This window comes from Clinocottus analis, unplaced genomic scaffold (genome assembly GCF_023055335.1).
Source record: "Clinocottus analis isolate CAN_PGR_092001 unplaced genomic scaffold, fCliAna1.0.p SCAF_8, whole genome shotgun sequence".
NCBI lineage: Eukaryota > Metazoa > Chordata > Actinopteri > Perciformes > Cottidae > Clinocottus > Clinocottus analis.
The window spans coordinates 9,512,134-9,532,118 of record NW_027176240.1 but is presented as its reverse complement, the minus strand read 5'-3'; the positions used below and the strand labels follow the sequence as shown (position 1 = coordinate 9,532,118).

Here is a 19,985-nt window from a genome sequence, read left to right as displayed (position 1 = left end):
TTATTCTACAACTGTATCCCAAAGAGTTTATTGCAGTAGTGCGTTTCCACTAGAATTGTGTACAGTAAAATATCTGTGCTTTTCTTACGTGGAGATGCACTGTTAAGAAAAATAGGTGTTTGTTGATTATTTCTTCAGATTAGTTATATTTTCACTATTCAGGATTGAGATAATAAGGGAAGTTTTGCTGCTTGCTGATCAACCTGTTGATGCTTTCTATCTCTGTGAGAAATCTTCCTGGTGCATGGTCAGCCTCAACACCTGCATCTCTCCGTGACTCCCGTCTTCGAGGGCATACGTGCCTTCACTTAAGGACCGTTGGCTGTCGACAGAGTTGACTGGGAAGAGACACAGATATTTTTGCAGCAATTTATCTTATGAGGTTGAAACAGTAGGACTGTGTATCGCCACAGATTTCCAGAATCAATTTAATTTAGATTCACGAGGATTCAATTTCAAATTCAGAGATATTGAATGGCTTTTTTGCTTTAAGGACTGTCTGTTCGCACTTTGTAGCTCCGCGCTATTCTGCATGTGTTTTATGAATCCACTGAAAGCAGATATTAACGCTAATCATGAGAAAAGGTCAGGTACAGACTTATATCCGGCAGACAGATTTCCACATGACAGTGTTATTGCTGTGTCCTTTGTTACTGATTAAGCAGCGATGCGCTCCGCTGTCACTGGCAACACGAACAAACCCCTCAGGATAACCACAGTGAACGCAGAATGTCAGTCACACACACGACCTATCAGTTAGACACAAACACAGACACAGACACACACACACACAGGTTTCCTGTTGGTTCTTCTTCTTCTTTGTCTTCTTCTTTCTTCTTCTTCTTTTTCAATCCACCCAACGAGCACAATGTCATCTTTTTACTTTAGTCGTGAAACTCTGCAGTTCCACTTGAGCAGAGTCCAATTTCACAGTGGCCATGCTCATTGGGTCATGATCATCATACTACAGATTTGAGGGATTGCGATCTGTCATTCATTATTGTAGAGCTACAGGCGGCAGGGTGAACCTGCCATGCATGGTGTGGAGGGTAAGCTTCCCCGCTCTGAGGGAGGAGCTCTTCCTGATGTTAACAGGTAGATCACAGAGCTCCTGAATACAGCTGACTGTTTTCAACTTCGAGCTCGCGTCCTCTAATCACGCTGCGTAAAAAAACGACACTTGTTTCTGCTTCGTGAGTCATATTTTCCAGTGATGTAACTTCTTTGCCGTGTGCCAAACTTGTCACCATGATCTGCGTCTCATGCTCACTTTCATTGTATGCTCAGGAGAATTTCTTTCCCCTGAATACATATACTGCAGCCTCTCTTTCATGAAATCATTGATTTCCAGTCCTGTCAGCACAGCAGGACACTTCCCTCATCGGTCCTGGCAGAAACACAAATACGGAAAGCCTGCTCAATAATGCAGGAGCTGAAGTATCAATAAAGGAGACAGGAGAGGTGTCAGATTAATGGTAAGGACGTAAACTTCTGAGGTCTTATCCTGATAATGCGTGACTCCGTCAGGCCCAACAAGGTTAAACTACATAACCAGCAATCATTCATGAAGCTTTACTGAAGTGTTGAGTTACAATATAGAGTCCAGAGAGTTTACTGGAAGTGATTTTTCTATCACTGAGCAGGGGAAATGAACTTGCCACTGCGGCGAGGAGAGGATGAGAAGAGCAACAGCAGTGCAGTTTAGTAGATTTCAAGACTCGAGTGGAGTCCTCGCTGGTGATGAAACTATTTACCTCTGTGAAATGAAACTGTGCGGGTCAAAGAAGAAGGTCCCAGCTCTCATGAGGACTGCTTATTTCTTGTGTTGTGTCAGGATTTATCGCCTCCCTGGGAGCTGTTTGCCACGCGCTTCTAGTAAATGTTTACAGTGATGAGTAAGTCATCTCTAAGGAAGGAGACGAGGGGTGGGGGCTGATTGTAAATATATAAAATGACTCATGTTTATTATTTCACATGCAGCAATATGCTCAAGAGAGCTTCAAATTTGTACATGTCTTCAGTGGGTTTGCAGGAAATACAGTTATAAATGTGTCTAATGTAGTGGTCATACTCTGTTATGAATTTAGAGGTTAATTGAGATAAGAAGAAGAGATCTTCATGTACAAAAATAGCGTAGCTGTTGTAAATGTATTCAGTATTTCATTACTGTATCTAAAAACATAACAGCTTGAAAGTCCTTTTGGCGGCTATACAACTATACTATACTGAGAAGAATGTTTCTGAACATACACCAGCAAAAACAAGACGTTCTCCTCTCTTTGTTTCACACACATGGTGAAGTCCCATCTACGATAAATCGTGCATCACTGATATCTTTTTGTAATGATTTTACTTGCTATTCTCAGTGTTTGAAATTGGGTAGGATTTGGAAAAGGTGATGTCATGTATTTCTGTACACCAATAAAGGTTCTGGTCCATTGTCAATCATATCTAATACGGTTTTTGATTATTGGTATCTTAATAAGATGTCTTGGGCTGTACAATGAACATAAATAGTCTTTTATGGAACCTTTTAGTATCATTGAATGCAATTTAATACCCTGTATCTTAAATTAATTATAATTATTAAATTACTTCACTAATATTTGCTTCTTTCTCTCCTTTTGCTGTCATTTCACCAGGAGGTAGAGGTCAGTTTTGTCCAGCTTTTCTACACTGGTTCTCCAGCTGCCTTTGTCACTGTGTCTTACTCATTCATGTCTCATTTCCTTATCTTTTTTGTGTCTTTATCTCTAATTCTTCAGCATTTTTTTCTATATTTCAAATTTCCTGCAATTTGCCAATTTTAATTAGAATGATTCATGTTCTTATTAAGTGTGTGTGTGTGTGTGTGTGTGTGTGTGTGTGTGTGTGTGTGTGTGCGCGCGCATATGTCTCACACATATAGGCATTGGGTACAGATTTGTCAGACTCATTTCCATACAGATGCACATCTACAGTCATACACATCTGTCTCTGGTGATTCACTTGGCTTATCATGCTGCAAGACTAATGTGCACATGCTCTGTGTGCCATGATGTAAATAATAATGTCAACTATTTAACTTCTTCACGATGAAGATGACAGAATGTTGACGTGCCATTAACCATACTGCACTCGGGCCTTCGTTCTATGCCTCTGCTAATAACTGTTGTTTTCTTGATGTTTTCTGCAGGATGATTATGTCCGTGCCTGGGATGAAAATCAAGGTTCTAATGACAGTAAGTCTCCCACCATCTCATCTCTTTCTTACAGTTGGTTAGGGAAGTCCTTGAATGGCATTTCACGTGAACATTTTTGAAGGCATGCTTCTGTTAGAGCTTACTTTAAATCCCCAGTTGTGTAGATTGTTGGAGAATGTTTTAAGTGCAGTTGCCTCTTCATTGACTCACACACGCTCTCCTGTCGGGCAGTTGTCAAACTCTCTTTTTGAGCTCGCCATTATAAAATTCTGTTAAATCTTGGCTGTTTGACAGCTGACTTCAAGTCCGGGTGATTTCTGCACTAAAGGTGCGTTCACCTCACTTGGCAGGAATGTTTTTCTTCTGTCGGAGCAAAGCATGTGAAACAGACATTAGGAAAGCTTCTGGCCTCACAACGTTAAAGTCAGAGTCAAGAGTTAGAGCATCTTGTGTGTGTAGTGTGACGCATTTCACAGTGAAACTGAATTTTTGAGCAATGTACAGTTTCAAGATGGAAATCAAATTCTTTGCATTTGATCGGTGATGCCAGCACTCAAGCTTTTTGCTTACCCAGAAAAACTCAGCCAGTTGTTTTGCGTCATTTGCTGGATGTTCATCTGCGTGACTCTGAGGCTCAACCCATAATGCTCACTCTGTAAAGAAAGGGATGGACAATTCATTCCAATAATAGATAAATGTGTATTCAGTCTGTTATCCTGTAAAATATGTTGAAGGGATCTTAAAGATGACACAAAGCTTAACAGCCAAAACCCAGCATATCCACAAATATGTTCACAAGTATATCGACATATATTCATGCAAGATGAAAAAATATAACTACTAAATTCAATCCGGCAATTTATTTGCCAAATCTTTTTCTGTGCTCAAAATGTTTCATTACGCACAGATGCTGATGCAGTGAAAGCAAAGCCACATGATTTATTCAAAACCGAATGTCGATGGCCTGGGCCGTAGCCTGGAGACAGGGTCTGTGGCCTGGGTTTGAACTGTGATGCTTCTCAGGCTGTCAGCGGTGCATCGTCTACGGCAGCGCTGCGTATGCTGTGTTTATATTTTGGGGTCGGGCCACTCGCTGTCCACACTTGCTCCTCTGCGAAAAAAGGCTGAAAGATGTTAGCGCTTGGTTTTATCTGCTTGAGTGGATCCGATATGCATCCCCCAGGAAATGCTAAACATTGGCTGGACTCCAACCCGTCACCACTTCGTTCTGCTTCCTCCTTTTTTCCTCTTTCTGCGCTGCAGTCGAGCAGGAGCCATTCGTAGAGGCCTCCTGTTCGACTCCTGCCGAGACTCCTTAATTGACCCTGCAAGATGAGGTCATGACAGAGTCATATCCTGAACCATTGTCGCTTGATTTGCAGCTTAAATGAGTCGGCTGAATAGACTCCATTAGCAGAATTTCTAAGGGCTTAATGAAGGACTAATTATGATTTCCAGTGAAAGGCCAGAGAGGGCAGTAAAAGCCCAAGAAGAGAGTGATAGAGGTGTGAGCTAATGCAGTGATGTAGTCGTGTAAAGTGACTGACGTCAACATTATTCGTGCCAACTCTTAATTCAGTGTGATGATGGGTAAATTGTAGACTGGGGAGATGAAGCCAGTTGACAAGTGCAGATGTGTGATATAAGGTGAAAATGAAAACGCAAAAATGGAAAGGATGTCTTTGTGCTCTGTTCATCTGTCGAGAGGAAGCTGTTTGTTCAAGAGAAACATGATGAACTGAACCCGTAATGAGCTGTGTAAAGCTGTTTTATCTCGTAAGTGTCGTCTGAGGGGCTTCATTTATATTCGGGAAAAAGAGCAAATCATAAAAATCTAATTTTTATTTACAGAAATTGACGATAATAGTGCTTTTAAATAACACTCCCAGTGTCCAACCAATTACATTACTAGACAATTCTGCACCTTGCATCCAGATCCAGTGACCAGCGCTGTCATTGCCATAACAATGTGTCCCTATCTTTGATCATAATACGGTTGCCATGTCTAAATAATGACAAAAAAAGAACATTACCATGATTGAATGTGATGGTGATATAGAATCAATATAATTACAGGTTTTGCAAAACCTTCCTCTGGCATGGCAATAGAGTTGAAATAATACCCCGACCTATTCACAAGTGGCGTCTCTATAATTTAAGGGTTTAACTGTGTGTGTTCATCTGTTATGAAACTATAGTAAAGCACTATACGCTTGCCTAAGGTAGAGAGATGAAAAGTACTTTTTTACTTTAATTTCACACAGAATAGAGCCCTTCATCTACTCGTCCTCTCATTTTAACATGAGTGTACTATCTCTCTCCATTGATCTGCTTTCCTTTATGAGTGGCCTAATGAAGCGCAGGAGCAGAAAGAGGAGATGTGTCCCTCTGAGACATAACTAAATCAGCGTGATGTCTTCACTCCAGCACACGGATGAGCCTGCAGGCCTCATCTCTCAGCCATGCAGCCCAGACTGCTAGGCTGCCATGAAGAGAGAGACGGGGCTTTTGATCAGTCAACACTTCTAACACACAGACGGGCGCTGCCAACAGCGGACTGAGGTGGACATTTGCATGCAGGCACCATAGTGGCTGATTCCACTCCAGCCAGCGGGGTGCAGAGTGAGGGAGACGTCGGGGTAAATGTCGATTTCTACAGTCAATTCAAACCAGCAACTGATTGAATAACCTCGCTGTTAAGACGGTGAACACTAAAGGGGAGTGGTTGTAATTTGGACCTGTCAGAACAAACATGTGTCTATGCATTGTGTCCAGCACTCACGGGTGAAAGATGTAGACACTTTCTTGAAAATCTATGAGTTCAGACCAATGGCAGACACAAAAGGGAAAACACTCACAAGGTCTAGGGTTTGATTCCTCTTGACATTTGCTTGGAGCTTACACAGACACACACATACACACTTCTGCAACTCTCAACCTACAAAATCAGCTGCACCAGTCCTCCAGGGTCTACTGTTGCCTAGCTCACCTTCACACTCCACAAACTTGGGGACCACAGTGGCTGCAAAGGGTTCAGTATGTCCTTGGTGTATTTATAGGCTACCTGCGAGGTATACAAGTAAGTCTTTAAAAATATTGAGTTCTATTTGTACTCAAGTACTGTTCTTAAGTACAAGTTAATGTACTTGTAATGTTAGTTACTTGTTAAGAGGCATTAATACATTTAGATGAGCACATTTAGCAGCTCCAACATTATCGTGATCAACACATTAATACATCAACATTATAATCCTATAGTGTATATATTATTATGCAATACATGTTATTTGTCTTTCAAAACTAATTTCCGCTGTATTCTATTTTCAAAACGCTTCAAAAGGGTTAATTTGTGTAATAAAATCACTAAAATTGGGACCCCCTACCTTATTTATGTTTTAAAATGTGTCACCTTTATCACTACTTACAGCGAGAGTGCATCTCTAAACTTTCTTTCTGCTGGATGCTGTGCCTGCGATCTTATTACCTGATGAGCTTCATTTCATACCGGTGTTCTCCTGGCGCTATTCTCCTGACGCCATTTAGTTGGATTTCCTAGCTCCATCCGACATCCCTGCATCCCCTCCTGCCATAAACAGCATGGCTGAAACATTGGCTTTACATTTCCTTTTAAGTGGTATTGAAAAGGTCTTAAAGAGTCTTGGAAAAGTTAACTTGGAAAACCCTGGAGGTACCCTGATTTAAATCCAATCTTTTTGGAGACATGCCTCACATCATCCTCTTGCTACTGAATGTCTTTTAATCAACCTTTAGTTACGCTTCCAAATAAATCCTTTTTAGTTCTATCACTTTTCATGTTCATGTTCTCAGGAGAGTTAAAGCTGCATGTGAAGCAATATTCTGATATTTTGAGAAATGTGTTTTATTTGCTTTCTTTTTTGAAAAAAAAGATCAATACCACTCATGTGTGGAAGTAGTCTGGCTCTGTTTAGAAAATTAATGTGTTTCTTATTTGTTTAATCTGTACAAAAAACAAATGTGAGAGCAAAGAGGTGTCAAGCTGGCTCAAGTTTCACATTTAGTGGCAATTGCTTATGAATTGAACACAGCATCCATTCCTTTCATCAGATGACTGTATGATTCATGTCGTCATGAACCCACAGACAGGCTTGCAATTATCTTAGGAGTTAGTGTAGAGGAGCTAAAAGGAAGTGAATATTGGACTTATAGATTCATCATGTAGACAACATGACTCAAAATAAATGTGAACATTCGTCCGTGTCTGCTCCAATAAGCAACTTTCATCAATGAGAATTCTTCTTTTTTTCAGCTTGTTGCACTACCCAAAAATATCCATTGCTGCAGGTTAGACCTTTATTCTCCTGCTGATTATATGTAGTCTCTGTGGGAATTCAAGGCTGTTTTTGCATTAACCTGACTAAGAGACATGCCAGAGACATGTCTGGCTTCACTGCTACTTAGAAGGTAGCACTAATGATGTTAAAGACTGAATGTGTAAATAGTAGATAAGAGGGTTGATGATGAGGTTGTGGCCTAAGCTCTGCTTCTGTTATCCTCAATCTGCAGGGATAAACCTCATGCAAATCTGGATTGTATTAGACTGAAGCACAGGGAGCCTAATTAGAAGAGCTTTACTGCTGCAGGCATTAGTTTAATACCAAAGGAGAGACTTTCGAAAAGTAAAAATGGAAGTAGGTGCATCTGGGGTTGAATCGCGAGACGGTGGATGTGATGAGGAGAATAATAAACACACAGAGAGAACATGAATGAGAACACATAGTGAAGATGTCTGATCTGAGCAGACAAAGGAGTGAGAACGGAGGGAAGATTGATAGACATGATTGCACAACGGGGGGTTTCAGAAACATAGAGGGAGCGAGCGAGTTCTCAGAAACACCAGATTGAGCTGCAAATCACAGTCAACCCAGAAATGATTCCCGGACCACGGCGAGAGCCTGTTGCTATGGGAACGTCATCATCGCAGGCACCGCTTTAATCCGTGGAAGCCTGTTAAGTTAACATGAGGCTCAGGCAGCCACCTTATGCTGCTGTACTCACAACACCACGGCGTGCCAGCATTGTAGCCGCTCGCTACCAACAAGATGTATTTACAAATGTTTTACTATTAAAAGGCAGGATTATCTGATCTCTGTATGCAGCTTCTGTGTTTCTTAATTTATTTTGCTTCAGCATTGGTGAAATATCCACTGGACAGATTGCGAAATGCATTGTTTTGTGTACCTACCGCCCTGATCACTGTGCCGTATCCCCATTAGTACTTTAATCTCCTTATCCTGTGTCAGGAAGTAGCGTACGGCTTTGATGGGCCGCTGCAACCTGATTCTGCTGATGCACTGGTGTGAATTAGACAGGGGGGCCGAAGGCTCCACTTTTGACAGTCTAAATGGATGAGAGTGCATCTGGGCATTAATGCCTCCGAGCCACACTGTTTCTCAGTTCGAGCAGTCAGTCGGTTATACAACCAGCTCAGCCACAACAGGAGGGTGGGAGGGGGATGTATTGTTTTGGATTTTCTTCTCGAATCAGATATCTGTCGGTTTGCTTCAATAATCCTGTGATGTTGGCAGCATTAATGTATCCAGCCACCGGAGAGGACAAGTGAGGCGATCCAAAGCCTGTCTGCGAAATTATAATGGTGCCATAAAATAGGATACAGTAAGAGCAAAGGATGAATTCAAGCCCCCTCGTCATGTCCACCAAACCTGCAACAGCAGTCTGTGAATAATCTGCGTTCCGGTGTACTGTATTGATGGATAGTGGAGCTGAATGAAGGCTGTGGCATGTGAAGAAAATAGAGTGTGACATCTAGGTCGGGCACCTGGGTGCCTAGGAACAGACATCTGTGACATATGAGTGTGTGTTGGGTGCTGACACGCAGTTCAGCATTAGCTGCTAGAGTGTGATGGATGTGGATGGAGCAGAGTGAGCTTGCCATGCAGGCTTTAGCCTACATGGCAAAAAGTATTGGTCACATATCAAGTAATAACACAATTGTATTCAATTAAGTAAATGAGAAGAAGAAATCTGTCAATGAGGTGTGGCAATTGCACTCTACTGCAGCACAAATCAACTTGTATTGAACTGTATTCAAGATGCATATTTGTCACAGTGCAAGAACAACAGCTTTGCACCTCTCTCATACTTCTGACTCAAGTTATCAGAGAATTTCGAGATTCAAAACTGGGAGTGAAGAGATAATGGGCAGAGAAAGATACAGAATAGAGTAGGAGTGAAGCAGTGATGGCACTTCATTACAAATCTAATTTTATATTTTATTCCCAGATGTAGACACCACCAAGGACCCCTGTCAGAAGGTTAAGTGCAGCCGACACAAGGTGTGTATCGCCCAGGGCTACCAGAAAGCTGTATGTGTCAACCGCAAGAAACTTGAACACAGGTGAGTGTGTAGCCACTGGGCATGAACTCCCCAATCACACACACACACACACACAAATATTCCCTGTTAGTGCACACTAACATGAGGCCAACACCAGCAAGTTCGCAGTGGCTTGTGCTGGTTTGGGATGTGATCATAATAAAGCTTTGTTTGAGCACCAGGGCAGTACAGCCTGCTGTTAAATGATAAGTTAATACGTTCAGACAACATGGAGGAGGGCAGTCGGCTTCCTGTTCGAGTTGGTGCTGCTGTGTCTGTTCTCTGAATTAGCACAGCACGTTGCTGTCTCAGCTTGACTTAAGGTGTTCGAATGTCCTCTGTCCTGCAGACTGAAGCAGCCGGCTCTCAGGTCTCCTGAAGGAAACTGTCAGCCCTGTCCCATCTCCTCCACTGGGCCTGTGTGTGGATCAGACGGACGCAACTATGCCTCAAAGGTACGCAGAAACAAATGCACACCCATAGTGCGGGGAAATAAATCAATATTTCAGTTTGTCGTCCTTTGGTGGTTTCACGTCTTAATGATGATCATATATTGTATGTTTTTACAAAATGCTGCGATCCAATTTATTGATGCCAAGCAAATTGTTTTCATTTTTGTGGAATACTGCTATATCCATTCAATTGACAGTTTATTAGGAAAGCCAATGTAGTCTAATACAACAGTTTTGCAATATTCTACCTTTATGAAGGTTATACTATTTGTTTTAGAGGGGTGTTTATTCAACTTTATAGTCATTTTGAAAGATGTTATTTGTGGTGCTGTAGAATTATGTTCAATCATTGTGAAAGGTGTTGTATTATGAGTAACACATGAAAATACGTCAAAATGACCATGAAGTTAGCGCACACTACCTGGCCTGCATCAAACAGACCAAGTTCGCAACTAGCTGGGGAACATAATGAAGCATTTAGCAGCTAAATAGACAAATATTTCCCTCAGGAGCAAAAAGGGGCGTGAATGTTGGACCTATGAAATGTCAGCTGGCCAGAAGCACAACTTGGAAACAATGTCTTCATTGTCTTCTGGATATACATCTGTTTGCTAACACATTCGTCATGAACTTTATGAAATGTTTATAAGTCGATTCTGTGTTTACAGCTTGTTTCTGTTGCGCCCAATTGGCCAAAAAACAAGCAGTGCAGGCTTAAGTCTAAACATACAAGAATAAACATATATTTTTCTTTAACGGTTTAATTAACTTGTACATTTCTCTGAAAAGTAAAGATTGAAATAATCACTGTGTGGAGGTGGAGATTGCATTGGCAGTGGAACTGTACAGCATCCCCCTCAACAAAGAAGTGAACATATTGTACGTGTGGATACAGCATCACATATGTTCTGCATGTTTTACAGTAGCATATGGTGTGATAGAATTGCTGAAATAGTCTTGACACCTATTACACTCTTATTATACGAACAAACAGACATTTACACAGCACATATGCCCATCTGTATTCACAGCTTTGGCTTTTTTCATGCACATGCTAAAACAATGTGCAAAGCATTGTGGAGTGAATAGTGACCTACAACTTGTACATACAGAGCATAGTAGTGCGATGAGACTGTCAGCGGAGAAAACTGAGATGAAGAGCCATGATATATAGCCTCAGAATGTCCAATTGGTGGCTTGTGGTGACAGAAACCCACGTGTTTATTGATTTATGCTTTGTCTTTTGGATCACTATTCCTGACCTTGTGTGTAAGGAGAGGTTGAAAAGCACATTCAGGAGCAAATCTCTGATTTGAATTAAGGCACACAATCGGTCACCTCATGAATTCTTTATCTATCTTGCGGCAATAACTCATTTTACTTCACCTTCGTGTCCCCTTCTCGATGACGCCCGTGTGTGTTGATGAGTGTGTTTGTGTGTTTGTGTTGCAGTGCAAGCTGGAGCAGCAGGCATGTCTTACAGGGAAGGATCTTAACCTGAAGTGTTCAGGTCTGTGTCCTTGTGCAACTACTGCCCCTTCATCCATGGAGAGTAAACGTGGTAAGATTCATATATTCAACATTAATTCAAGACAATAAACAGATTACAATCTATTTCATTCTGTGTCTCACACAAACACGACCATCATCATAAATGCATGAAAAGGTGCAACAAATATCACATTATTCATCCCCCTCTGGCCTCCACAGAAAGCTGTACCGGACAGGATCTGGCTGATCTCGGGGAGCGTCTGAGGGACTGGTTCCAGCTACTGCAGAGCAATGCCAAGCAGAACAACAATAGCAAGACAGGGGCCAGAACCACTGCACCCAGCACCACATCAGGTTAGAGCCTAATAAATCTAGACTTCATTAAAAGGGAGTTACAATGCTACAGTTATAGGCTGCATGCTATAAAATAAGTCAACAAACAAGTTTAAGTCTTTTTTAATTGGGAAAAGCAAAAAGAAGCATAGAGGAAATAAAAAATAACCCACAAATTCAGCTTCATGGTTCAACTGGTGCTGCCTCCACCTTCATGTTCGGCCAGGAGTTAGTGCCAGAGAAGCACCAAGTCCTAACCACGAAGAAGGGAATTATTGTAAAAGGTTGATAGTGATGCCGTTTTTGGAGATGGAACCTTTTTTTGTGGAAACATGGAGCATAATTAAGAAAATGATTTGAATTGGAAACAGGAGATAATTCTGAGCACATTGGCAGGGTTTCACTTTCCATTTGTGCAGCTGTCTCATGATAACAATGAATGTTTGTTTGTCTGTCTTTGTGTTTGCAGTGCTGGACAGGAGCCTGGTTGCCAGCTGCAAGGACTCCATAGGCTGGATGTTTTCCAAGCTGGACACCAATGGCGACCTGTACCTGGACCAGGCTGAGCTGGCTGCTATCAACCTAGACAAGTACGAGGTCTGCATCCGGCCCTTCTTCAACTCATGTGACTCCTACAGGGATGGCAAGGTCTCCACTGCCGAGTGGTGTCTCTGCTTCTGGAGAGAGAGTGAGTATTCTGGGGAGGAGGTGAAGTTTGTAGACTTCACACTGTGTGTGTGTGTGTGTGTGTGTGTGTGTGTGTGTGTGTGTGTGTGTGTGTGTGTGTGTGTGTGTGTGTGTGTGTGTGTGTGTCTACAGACATACACAGTCACGTACCTCTGTGTTGACATATTCCCCTTCAAACTGCAAGGAGCTCAACTGCGCCTGCGGTGTGTAGCCATCTCTGTGTAATGTGCTGGTCCGTCACTATTTGTCTTCCTGCTCTTCCTCTTGTTCCCCTGAGGGGTGAAACAGTCCCCACAAGGAGCTAAAAACATGCCTGCTGCTTGTTGACAGCTCGGTTCTCCAACAGCTCTGAGAGACTGAGCCTCAGCCAACCAGCAAAGCAGTCCCAGGCCCACACAGTTCTTTGATTGAGATGGAAACACACTTGATTTTAAAATTGCAGGATTAGAAAATATTGATTACGCTCAGAAGATACTTTAATTTTGACTGTCAATTGTTTTTGGCAGGTGTTATGTCGTTATTATCTCTGTTATGTGTCTAGAGATGATGTGCCTAGTTATGTCTATGTGCGTGTTTCTTTCTCTTGTAAAAGAAAATATGTTCTGTCCTTTTTAAGAGCCGCCCTGTCTCGCTGATCTGGAGAGGATCCAAGTATTAGACGGCGGCAAGAGAAGGTTTGGTAGGTATCCGTCTTTTCATTAGAGCATTTCAGCCCAATTGGATATCTGTCCTTCTTGGTGGAGGGATTTCATCCAGCAGATGACAAGCAGGAGGCGGGGATTAGTCCCTGATCAGTCTGGTGGATTAGAACTTGATACTGACAGACGGCAAAGGAAAGCAGCCATCAGTGTGTCTTACATGTATGTGTGAGCGGGTGAATATGTGAATGTGTGTGTGTGTGTACGCATGTGCGCACTGCAGATTTTGGCTGGCTGACTGGGCTCTGAGTCAGGACTCTCCAAGGACACAGGGCAGGCTGCCAGCCCGACGCTAAGATGTTCCCTTGAAAGACCTGACAGTTCTGTTTTGCCCCATCTCATTTGTGTTTTGCTTTTTATTCCTTTCTTCTTCTTTTTTTAACATTATTTGCTGAAATCTTTAACGTCATGACATATCCATTGATCTCAACAGAGTATGACTCCAGAGTATGAGTTAACTCTCCTTTGGGAAAACAACCTACAAGATGGTGATACATGCACTCTCCAGTATGTTGTTCTTGGCTTTCTGCACTGTGGGCACAGCCTGTATTTCATATTCATGCAATGGTTTGGAAATTGAAAGCTTTCCAATCCTGAGTCTCTTCCCTTATCCTGTCATAATTAGCTATCCCTCCCCCCATCCAATTTGCTGACCTCTTAAGACTTCTGAATACTGTCTTGCTTCGTGAGCATATTTGTTATCATGGAATATGGAATTGGCTGCCACATGCATTGCATTCTCACCTAGCTCTGGTGATGTGTGCTGTGAGGCATCACGCGGGATGTGTTCATGTGCTAAGTTCGCTTTATCATACCCGACTCTTATTTATGTGTGTTTTTGCGTGTGAACTCCAGGTCGATTCATTCCCAGCTGTGATGAGGACGGCTACTACAGGAAGCAGCAGTGTGACAGGGGAGAGTGCTGGTGTGTGGACCAAAACGGAGGAGAAGTAGCCGGATCTAGGATGCACGGCAAACCAGATTGCGGTAAATCCCCTCGGTTTCAGCTGTCAATACATATATATATATATGAATAGAATTTGAAATTGAAAGCTGAATGTGGCAGGAAAATAAACTCGACATTTCCACTGCGGATTGGCCCACATCTCTAGCGCACCCCCACATGCCTTCTGCACAAGGCTTTCTTTATGTTAAGGGACTGAGGCCCACTGCAACATAACTCACTGCAGGGACCAGTGCCACATTCATGTGTCCGGAGTCATTTGCATTCTGAAGAAGCGCTTTGTCGCTGTGAGAAAAGTCTTTCAAGATAAATGAGGGCTGGTTGGACGATACTTGCACTTATTGAGAATGGCTCCTCTGACAAGGTTTAGAAAAATCTATTAAAATCCAGACAAAGTCAAACACATGTCCCCTTTTTTACCATTGCAGTCAATGTATTGAAATTCATTTCAGCTTTTCTCATTGATTGAAAGAACGTCATCAAACTTGAGAGAAAGACCTGCTGAACACAATGTATTGCAATATACAAGATTGCCACAGTGGATAATTAAATCTCCCTGCATCCCCCCTGCCCTGCATGTTTTCTGCCCGTCTCTCTACAGATGATGAAATGGCATATTCCGGTGATATTGGAAGTGGGGTTGGATGGGAAGACGAGGAGGAGAAAGAGGCTGAGGAGACTGCAGAAGAGGCAGAAGAGGCTGAAGAGGAAGAGGGAGAAGTAGGGGAGGTGGATGATGGGGGCTATATCTGGTAAACAATGTAGTCCAACCTCTCTACAAGAGCATCTTGATGGTCCTGAACACACACACACACACAAACACACACACAGGCACACGAACACTCACAGATACTGCAAAGAGATAGACGCGGTGACGCTCTCACACTCAGAGCAACACTTGCTGATGAAAATGCGAAGGGATAAGATTGCACGGGTTGGGAGAGGGAGTATGCATATGTTATGGGTGTATTTAATGTTACAGGATGTACTTTAAACAGGCAGGAGGAGGGAACATACAGTATCACTATTAATTATAGGTCTAGAGAAGTTTGACCCCCATACTTGTGAATCTTTTTTTTCTTCTGTTGTAAGTCCTTTGAACTATCTTTGAGCAGTTTTTAGCTGATGCATAATGGTGACTTTAAGCAGTTGCAGGTGCTTGTTATGCGCTTGCATTGAATAATGTAGAGTGCATTTCAATAGTCCAAATAGGCTTCTTTTATCTCTTCTTTCTGCAGGCGAATGACATTTAGATAACCAGTCTTGATTTCGAGCAGGAAACACGAGATAGAAAGAGGAAGCCACATTTGAATATTGAAAAGCACTCTTTAACTTTACCGTGTCATGTCATTTGCTTCGGCTCAAATGTGACAGTAGTCGTTCATGACTTAATGAAAAAATGTTTCTCACGCATCACTCTTTCGCTTGTATATAATGTGTGTATCAGAATACAGATTGTCACATATTAGTCCTGTTATCAATGCCTTGAAAGACAAGCAGAATATACTGCTTAGTTGACAAGTGTACATCGTATCATAATGTGGATCAACTATTGTGTTTAATAAAAAAAATTAAAATAAAATAAACTTGTTTATGTGGTCCAGCTGGCCACCGTACATGTAAATCTGTGCATGTTTCTTTTTCTTTCTTGGTCAAATGTCAACACCAGCAATGGTGTTGTGTAGTATGTTTACTGTGACCTTCTGCCAGCAAATCTCTTGACTATTTATAGCAAGAAAACCACAGGTGGAACTAATAACATCAATAAATGTGTGAGAGAGTGTGTGTGTAGATATAGCAGTTTATAGCAGGCATTGACCATTTTTAGTAGACCAAATGTATATTTTTTCCTGATTTAAACAGGTCATGAAACACAGACTCTTAAAATGTTGCTTTTATTTCAAGTGAAATCTATCACTTGCGTGATCAACTTAAAAAAAATAAATCCAGTTAAACTACATTCTTGAAAGTTAAATAATATACTATACTATATTATACTAGATAGTGATTCAGCCCATTTTAACAACTGTACCATTTTAAAGAAATACATCTCTCTGTGACTTGTCCTCTGAGGAGCACATCTTAGTGTCAGCAGTGGAGTGTCGCTTATAGTTATGGGAAACCAGCAGAAATGAAATACAGTCTGCATATCAGCACTTCTAACGGCACAATGCCTATAGAAGACACTCCCCAGCCCCTCGGGACATTGCTCAAGCCTCTCCACTGTGAATATTTTGTCTGGGAACAGTGAAATAGACACCGTACAGTTTGATTCAGTGTATGCATATTCTTGGCGGCTCAAGCCAAGTGAGCTTGTGTTAGCATTGTAAAAACAGACAGTAACCAATCCTCTGAAATGTCATTTCTCAGTTTCACATTTCAGTTATAATGGAAATCAGTACCAGTAATGTCCCAGCGGCTGAAATCTTAAATGTGTTAGCTGTGAGTGGGAAGCCCTGCCAACAGATGTCTGAATACCTGATATGGACAGCAGGTCTGTGGCTACCCAAAGGGACCAATCATTTTCAGCGACCTATCTGCAAGTCATGCTAATTTGTCCTCCTGTTTGATAGGAGAAAAAAAACATGTAACAAAACTAGATTTAACTTAAAACTCATGCAAAGTGCAATGTCTTTTCTTCATATGGTAACTGTTAAATTACTCTTAAATTATAAAGGTAAAACCGGATGAACCTTTTCTGCCATTGTTTTATCTTGTGCTTTGTGAATTTACTTGGGGAGTAATATGGGTATTAAATCCTGCTTTATTCAGCCCTCTCTCATTTGGATCACTTGTGTAAATAAATGTCACCAGATTATATAATTGTATTATTTACAATATCAGCAGTAAAAGCAATATTTCCCAGTTTACAGCATAAATATTGATCAGAGTATTAGGAATTAATTATTTCAATTGCATTTTCTCCTTTAGATGTGTGACTTTGTGTCTGTCGTAACAAAGTGAGGTATGAAACAGCAGCTGTTTAAGAAATTACATATATTATTGATTTTATTATTTTTTTAAATGATTATTCATATAATCCATATAAACTTAATCCTCCAATGCTTTTTTTCCATAGCATGTCAAGCTGCAGGGTCCTTAGTTATAGTTTGCTTTGTTCACTCTGAAGCCTCCACACTGTGCTGACTTCCTTTTCTGTGCTATCCAACACCCTGAACACATGAACATCCTTTGTCTGGTGAAATTGCTGCAGCAATCTCTGGAAAACAGTCACTGGGATGCTGAAGTTGAGGTGCGGGTATGTCACTTTGGCAGCAAAGTCTCTTGTGTTGCTGGACACAATACCTGCAAAACAGAAAATAATCCTAATATAGTCTTAAAATTGCAAATACAGCAATGCAGAAAGATCTGTTGTGTATAGCTGCCTTCTCTCTACACGTGGGTGTATTGTTAAAGTATAGCTGTCTATGGTCATCTTATGCCCCCCACTGACCAAAAAGAGAATATGACTTTGTAGTTGCAGGATTTCTTACCCAGCAGCTCTCCCGAGCGTGGCCGCACCACAGCACCCCCGCTGGTTCCTGCTTGTACTGCACAAGTGGTCTGAAGCATGACGGGCTGGTCATTCAAGCTGATGGTTTTGGAGAGGACACCACAGGTCAGGGACGGACCACATCTACGACCCAAGCCTCCATATCCCACCACAACTACAGATTCACCTGGAGGCAAACAAACCAAGCTGAACATCAATCGTATATCAGTTTAATATGGGTAAAGAAAACGATCGCTTCTGGCACTTAATGTAAAGTGAAATGTCCCCTCCCAAAAAACTAACTAAACCAGACTGAAATCAAACCTGGATTGTAACTCTGAGCCATGCGAGGGGCCACAGCCTCTGTGACGGAGTCCCTCAGCTGCACCAAAGCCAAATCATAGGATGAGGAGGCTTTAGTGGCAAACAGCACATCACCCACGACGTCAAGAATTCTGTGAAGCACAAGACGCCAAAACAAAAACGGCAAACATTATATGTTCTGCATTGTTTGTACCAATTCAGTACACTGTGAACAGAAACATATGTGTTTTATCCATCTGATTAAATACCTGCTTAAGATACAGTTGGAAGTAGTTACTGGTCTGGTAATCAAGCACATATTAAAAACAAATATACAAACCCATATGGTGCAGATACACATATTTTAGGAAAACACATGGACACATTTCACATTCTGATGGTGCAACGTTAATAAAGTAAAATAAAATAATGCTCTGATTTGATAGGGCCGCTATCCTTATTGGGTGTGAAAAAGGGATATATATCAATGAGACAAGATCCAATCAGGCAAAATAAGTAACACCTGTGTGGGTGAATCAAGGGTGTGATGGGCCTTTAAATGAAATGAGCTGCCTCAGTTTTTCCTCATGATTCTTTGGTTGGTAGTACCTGGTGTAGCACAACATGTATAGTTATAAAGGATATTGTTAATCCACCAGTATTGTCATAACATGTTTTATTGAAAACTGGATTAATGAGCCTCTTGGAAAGATGAGGCGTCTAACAGGGGTTCAGATGTTAGGTCACCTGTCCCTGTGATGGAACTTCAGGTTGACCGTGGATTTCCCGTCAACGACGTGGCGGCAGGTCACAACCAGCCGAGGGGCGACCACGACCCCTGACCCCCAGAACAGCCCACTGTCCACGGAGCACACCGTGGGGCACCTCACAGCTGTGGTCTCGTGGGCAGCGGTGGACACGAGGAGGGTGCCGGCCTCTCCCGAGTGGAGCCAAACATCTCGGAGGGGATCTTGAGCCCTCGTGCAGCGGACGATGCTCCTGAAGATCAAGTGCACCGAGCAGACCAAGGTGAGGCCGATCCACTCGTTCGCCTTCCACCCAAATGGAGACACGATCAGTCCAAGGAGACGCGCCGTGTCCGTGCCGTTCACCGCGAACAACCCTCCGCCCTCCGTGCCCGGCAAGCACCGGGCGTCCGTGAGGATGACGGCGTTGTCTTCTCCGGAGACGTTGCTGACGATGCCCCTGCTGAGGCAGCTGCCGAAGAGGTCCGGGCAGAGGGAGCCGAAAGGAGAGCCGCACGCAACCACCGGGCAGCCTTTCTGGAGAGCCGCGCCGCTCTGCCAGGGTATAGTCCCCCCTGTATGTGGGCTGCTGTCCGGCTGCACACTCGCCTTGAGTACAGCGAACCAGCTGAGGGATTGGGCATCTCTGAGTAACTCCTCGTCCTCTTCATCAACATGGAAACGCCACTTGTCCGCCTTTTGGAAAACTTTCTGGAAAGCCCGTTTGAACTCCAGGCAGTTCACCAGCATCAGCAGCTCGGCCGCGACCTCCCTCTGACGTGTTGCTTTGCTCCCGGAGGATGAGGATGCCTCTCCTCGTGCAGACTGGACGGAGGTCGAATAGATGACGCGGATTTTAAGTTTGTCGCTGAAGCTGCGCGGCGACAGGAACCCGCGGTCCGAGGAGAGGGACTCTCTGTCGGTGGTGAAACGGGAAAACGGGAGGCCCGTGCATATCACGGTTCCTGTCTGACGATGCAAGATGACTCCGCTGCAGCTCAGAGGTTTCTTTACTGAAAGAGCCTCAAACAGTTGGACTACACAGCAACACGTCTCCACCTCCTGCACTTCCATGTGGACTTTACCCACGCCGCTTAAAGAAGTTGGTCGATAATGAGGTTGAGCAACTTGAAGCCACTGGAGAGTAGTTGAAAGGCAGCAGAGACAAGTGGTTGGATAAGACCCTCTCCGAGTACAGGTGTAGCAAACTTACCAGGAGTTTAACTTTAAGGTCGTCTTCTATCGCTAATAGTCTCTACA

The 19,985-nt window shown here is 42.7% G+C and overlaps 2 protein-coding genes across 2 annotated transcripts in view; one reads left to right on the top strand and one right to left on the bottom strand.

Annotated features, from left to right (window-relative positions):
- Window positions 1–16,937, top strand: part of spock2 (SPARC (osteonectin), cwcv and kazal like domains proteoglycan 2) — a 25,410-nt gene extending 8,473 nt beyond the window's left edge. The window contains exons 2-10 of the mRNA XM_068568050.1: window positions 3,176–3,221; window positions 9,465–9,579; window positions 9,908–10,013; window positions 11,463–11,571; window positions 11,721–11,855; window positions 12,304–12,522; window positions 13,138–13,200; window positions 14,075–14,206; window positions 14,785–16,937. Of these exons, the coding sequence (XP_068424151.1) occupies window positions 3,176–3,221; window positions 9,465–9,579; window positions 9,908–10,013; window positions 11,463–11,571; window positions 11,721–11,855; window positions 12,304–12,522; window positions 13,138–13,200; window positions 14,075–14,206; window positions 14,785–14,939 (1,080 nt within the window). The 3' untranslated portion in view covers window positions 14,940–16,937. The remainder of the gene's footprint in view (window positions 1–3,175; window positions 3,222–9,464; window positions 9,580–9,907; window positions 10,014–11,462; window positions 11,572–11,720; window positions 11,856–12,303; window positions 12,523–13,137; window positions 13,201–14,074; window positions 14,207–14,784) is intronic.
- Window positions 16,186–19,985, bottom strand: tysnd1 (trypsin like peroxisomal matrix peptidase 1). Its single transcript, XM_068568048.1, has 4 exons — window positions 18,727–19,985; window positions 18,001–18,131; window positions 17,678–17,863; window positions 16,186–17,489 (listed from the first exon to the last, which is right to left on the bottom strand). Exons 1-4 carry the CDS (start codon window positions 19,797–19,799, stop codon window positions 17,287–17,289), a joined length of 1,593 nt encoding a protein of 530 aa, XP_068424149.1. The 5' UTR covers window positions 19,800–19,985; the 3' UTR covers window positions 16,186–17,286.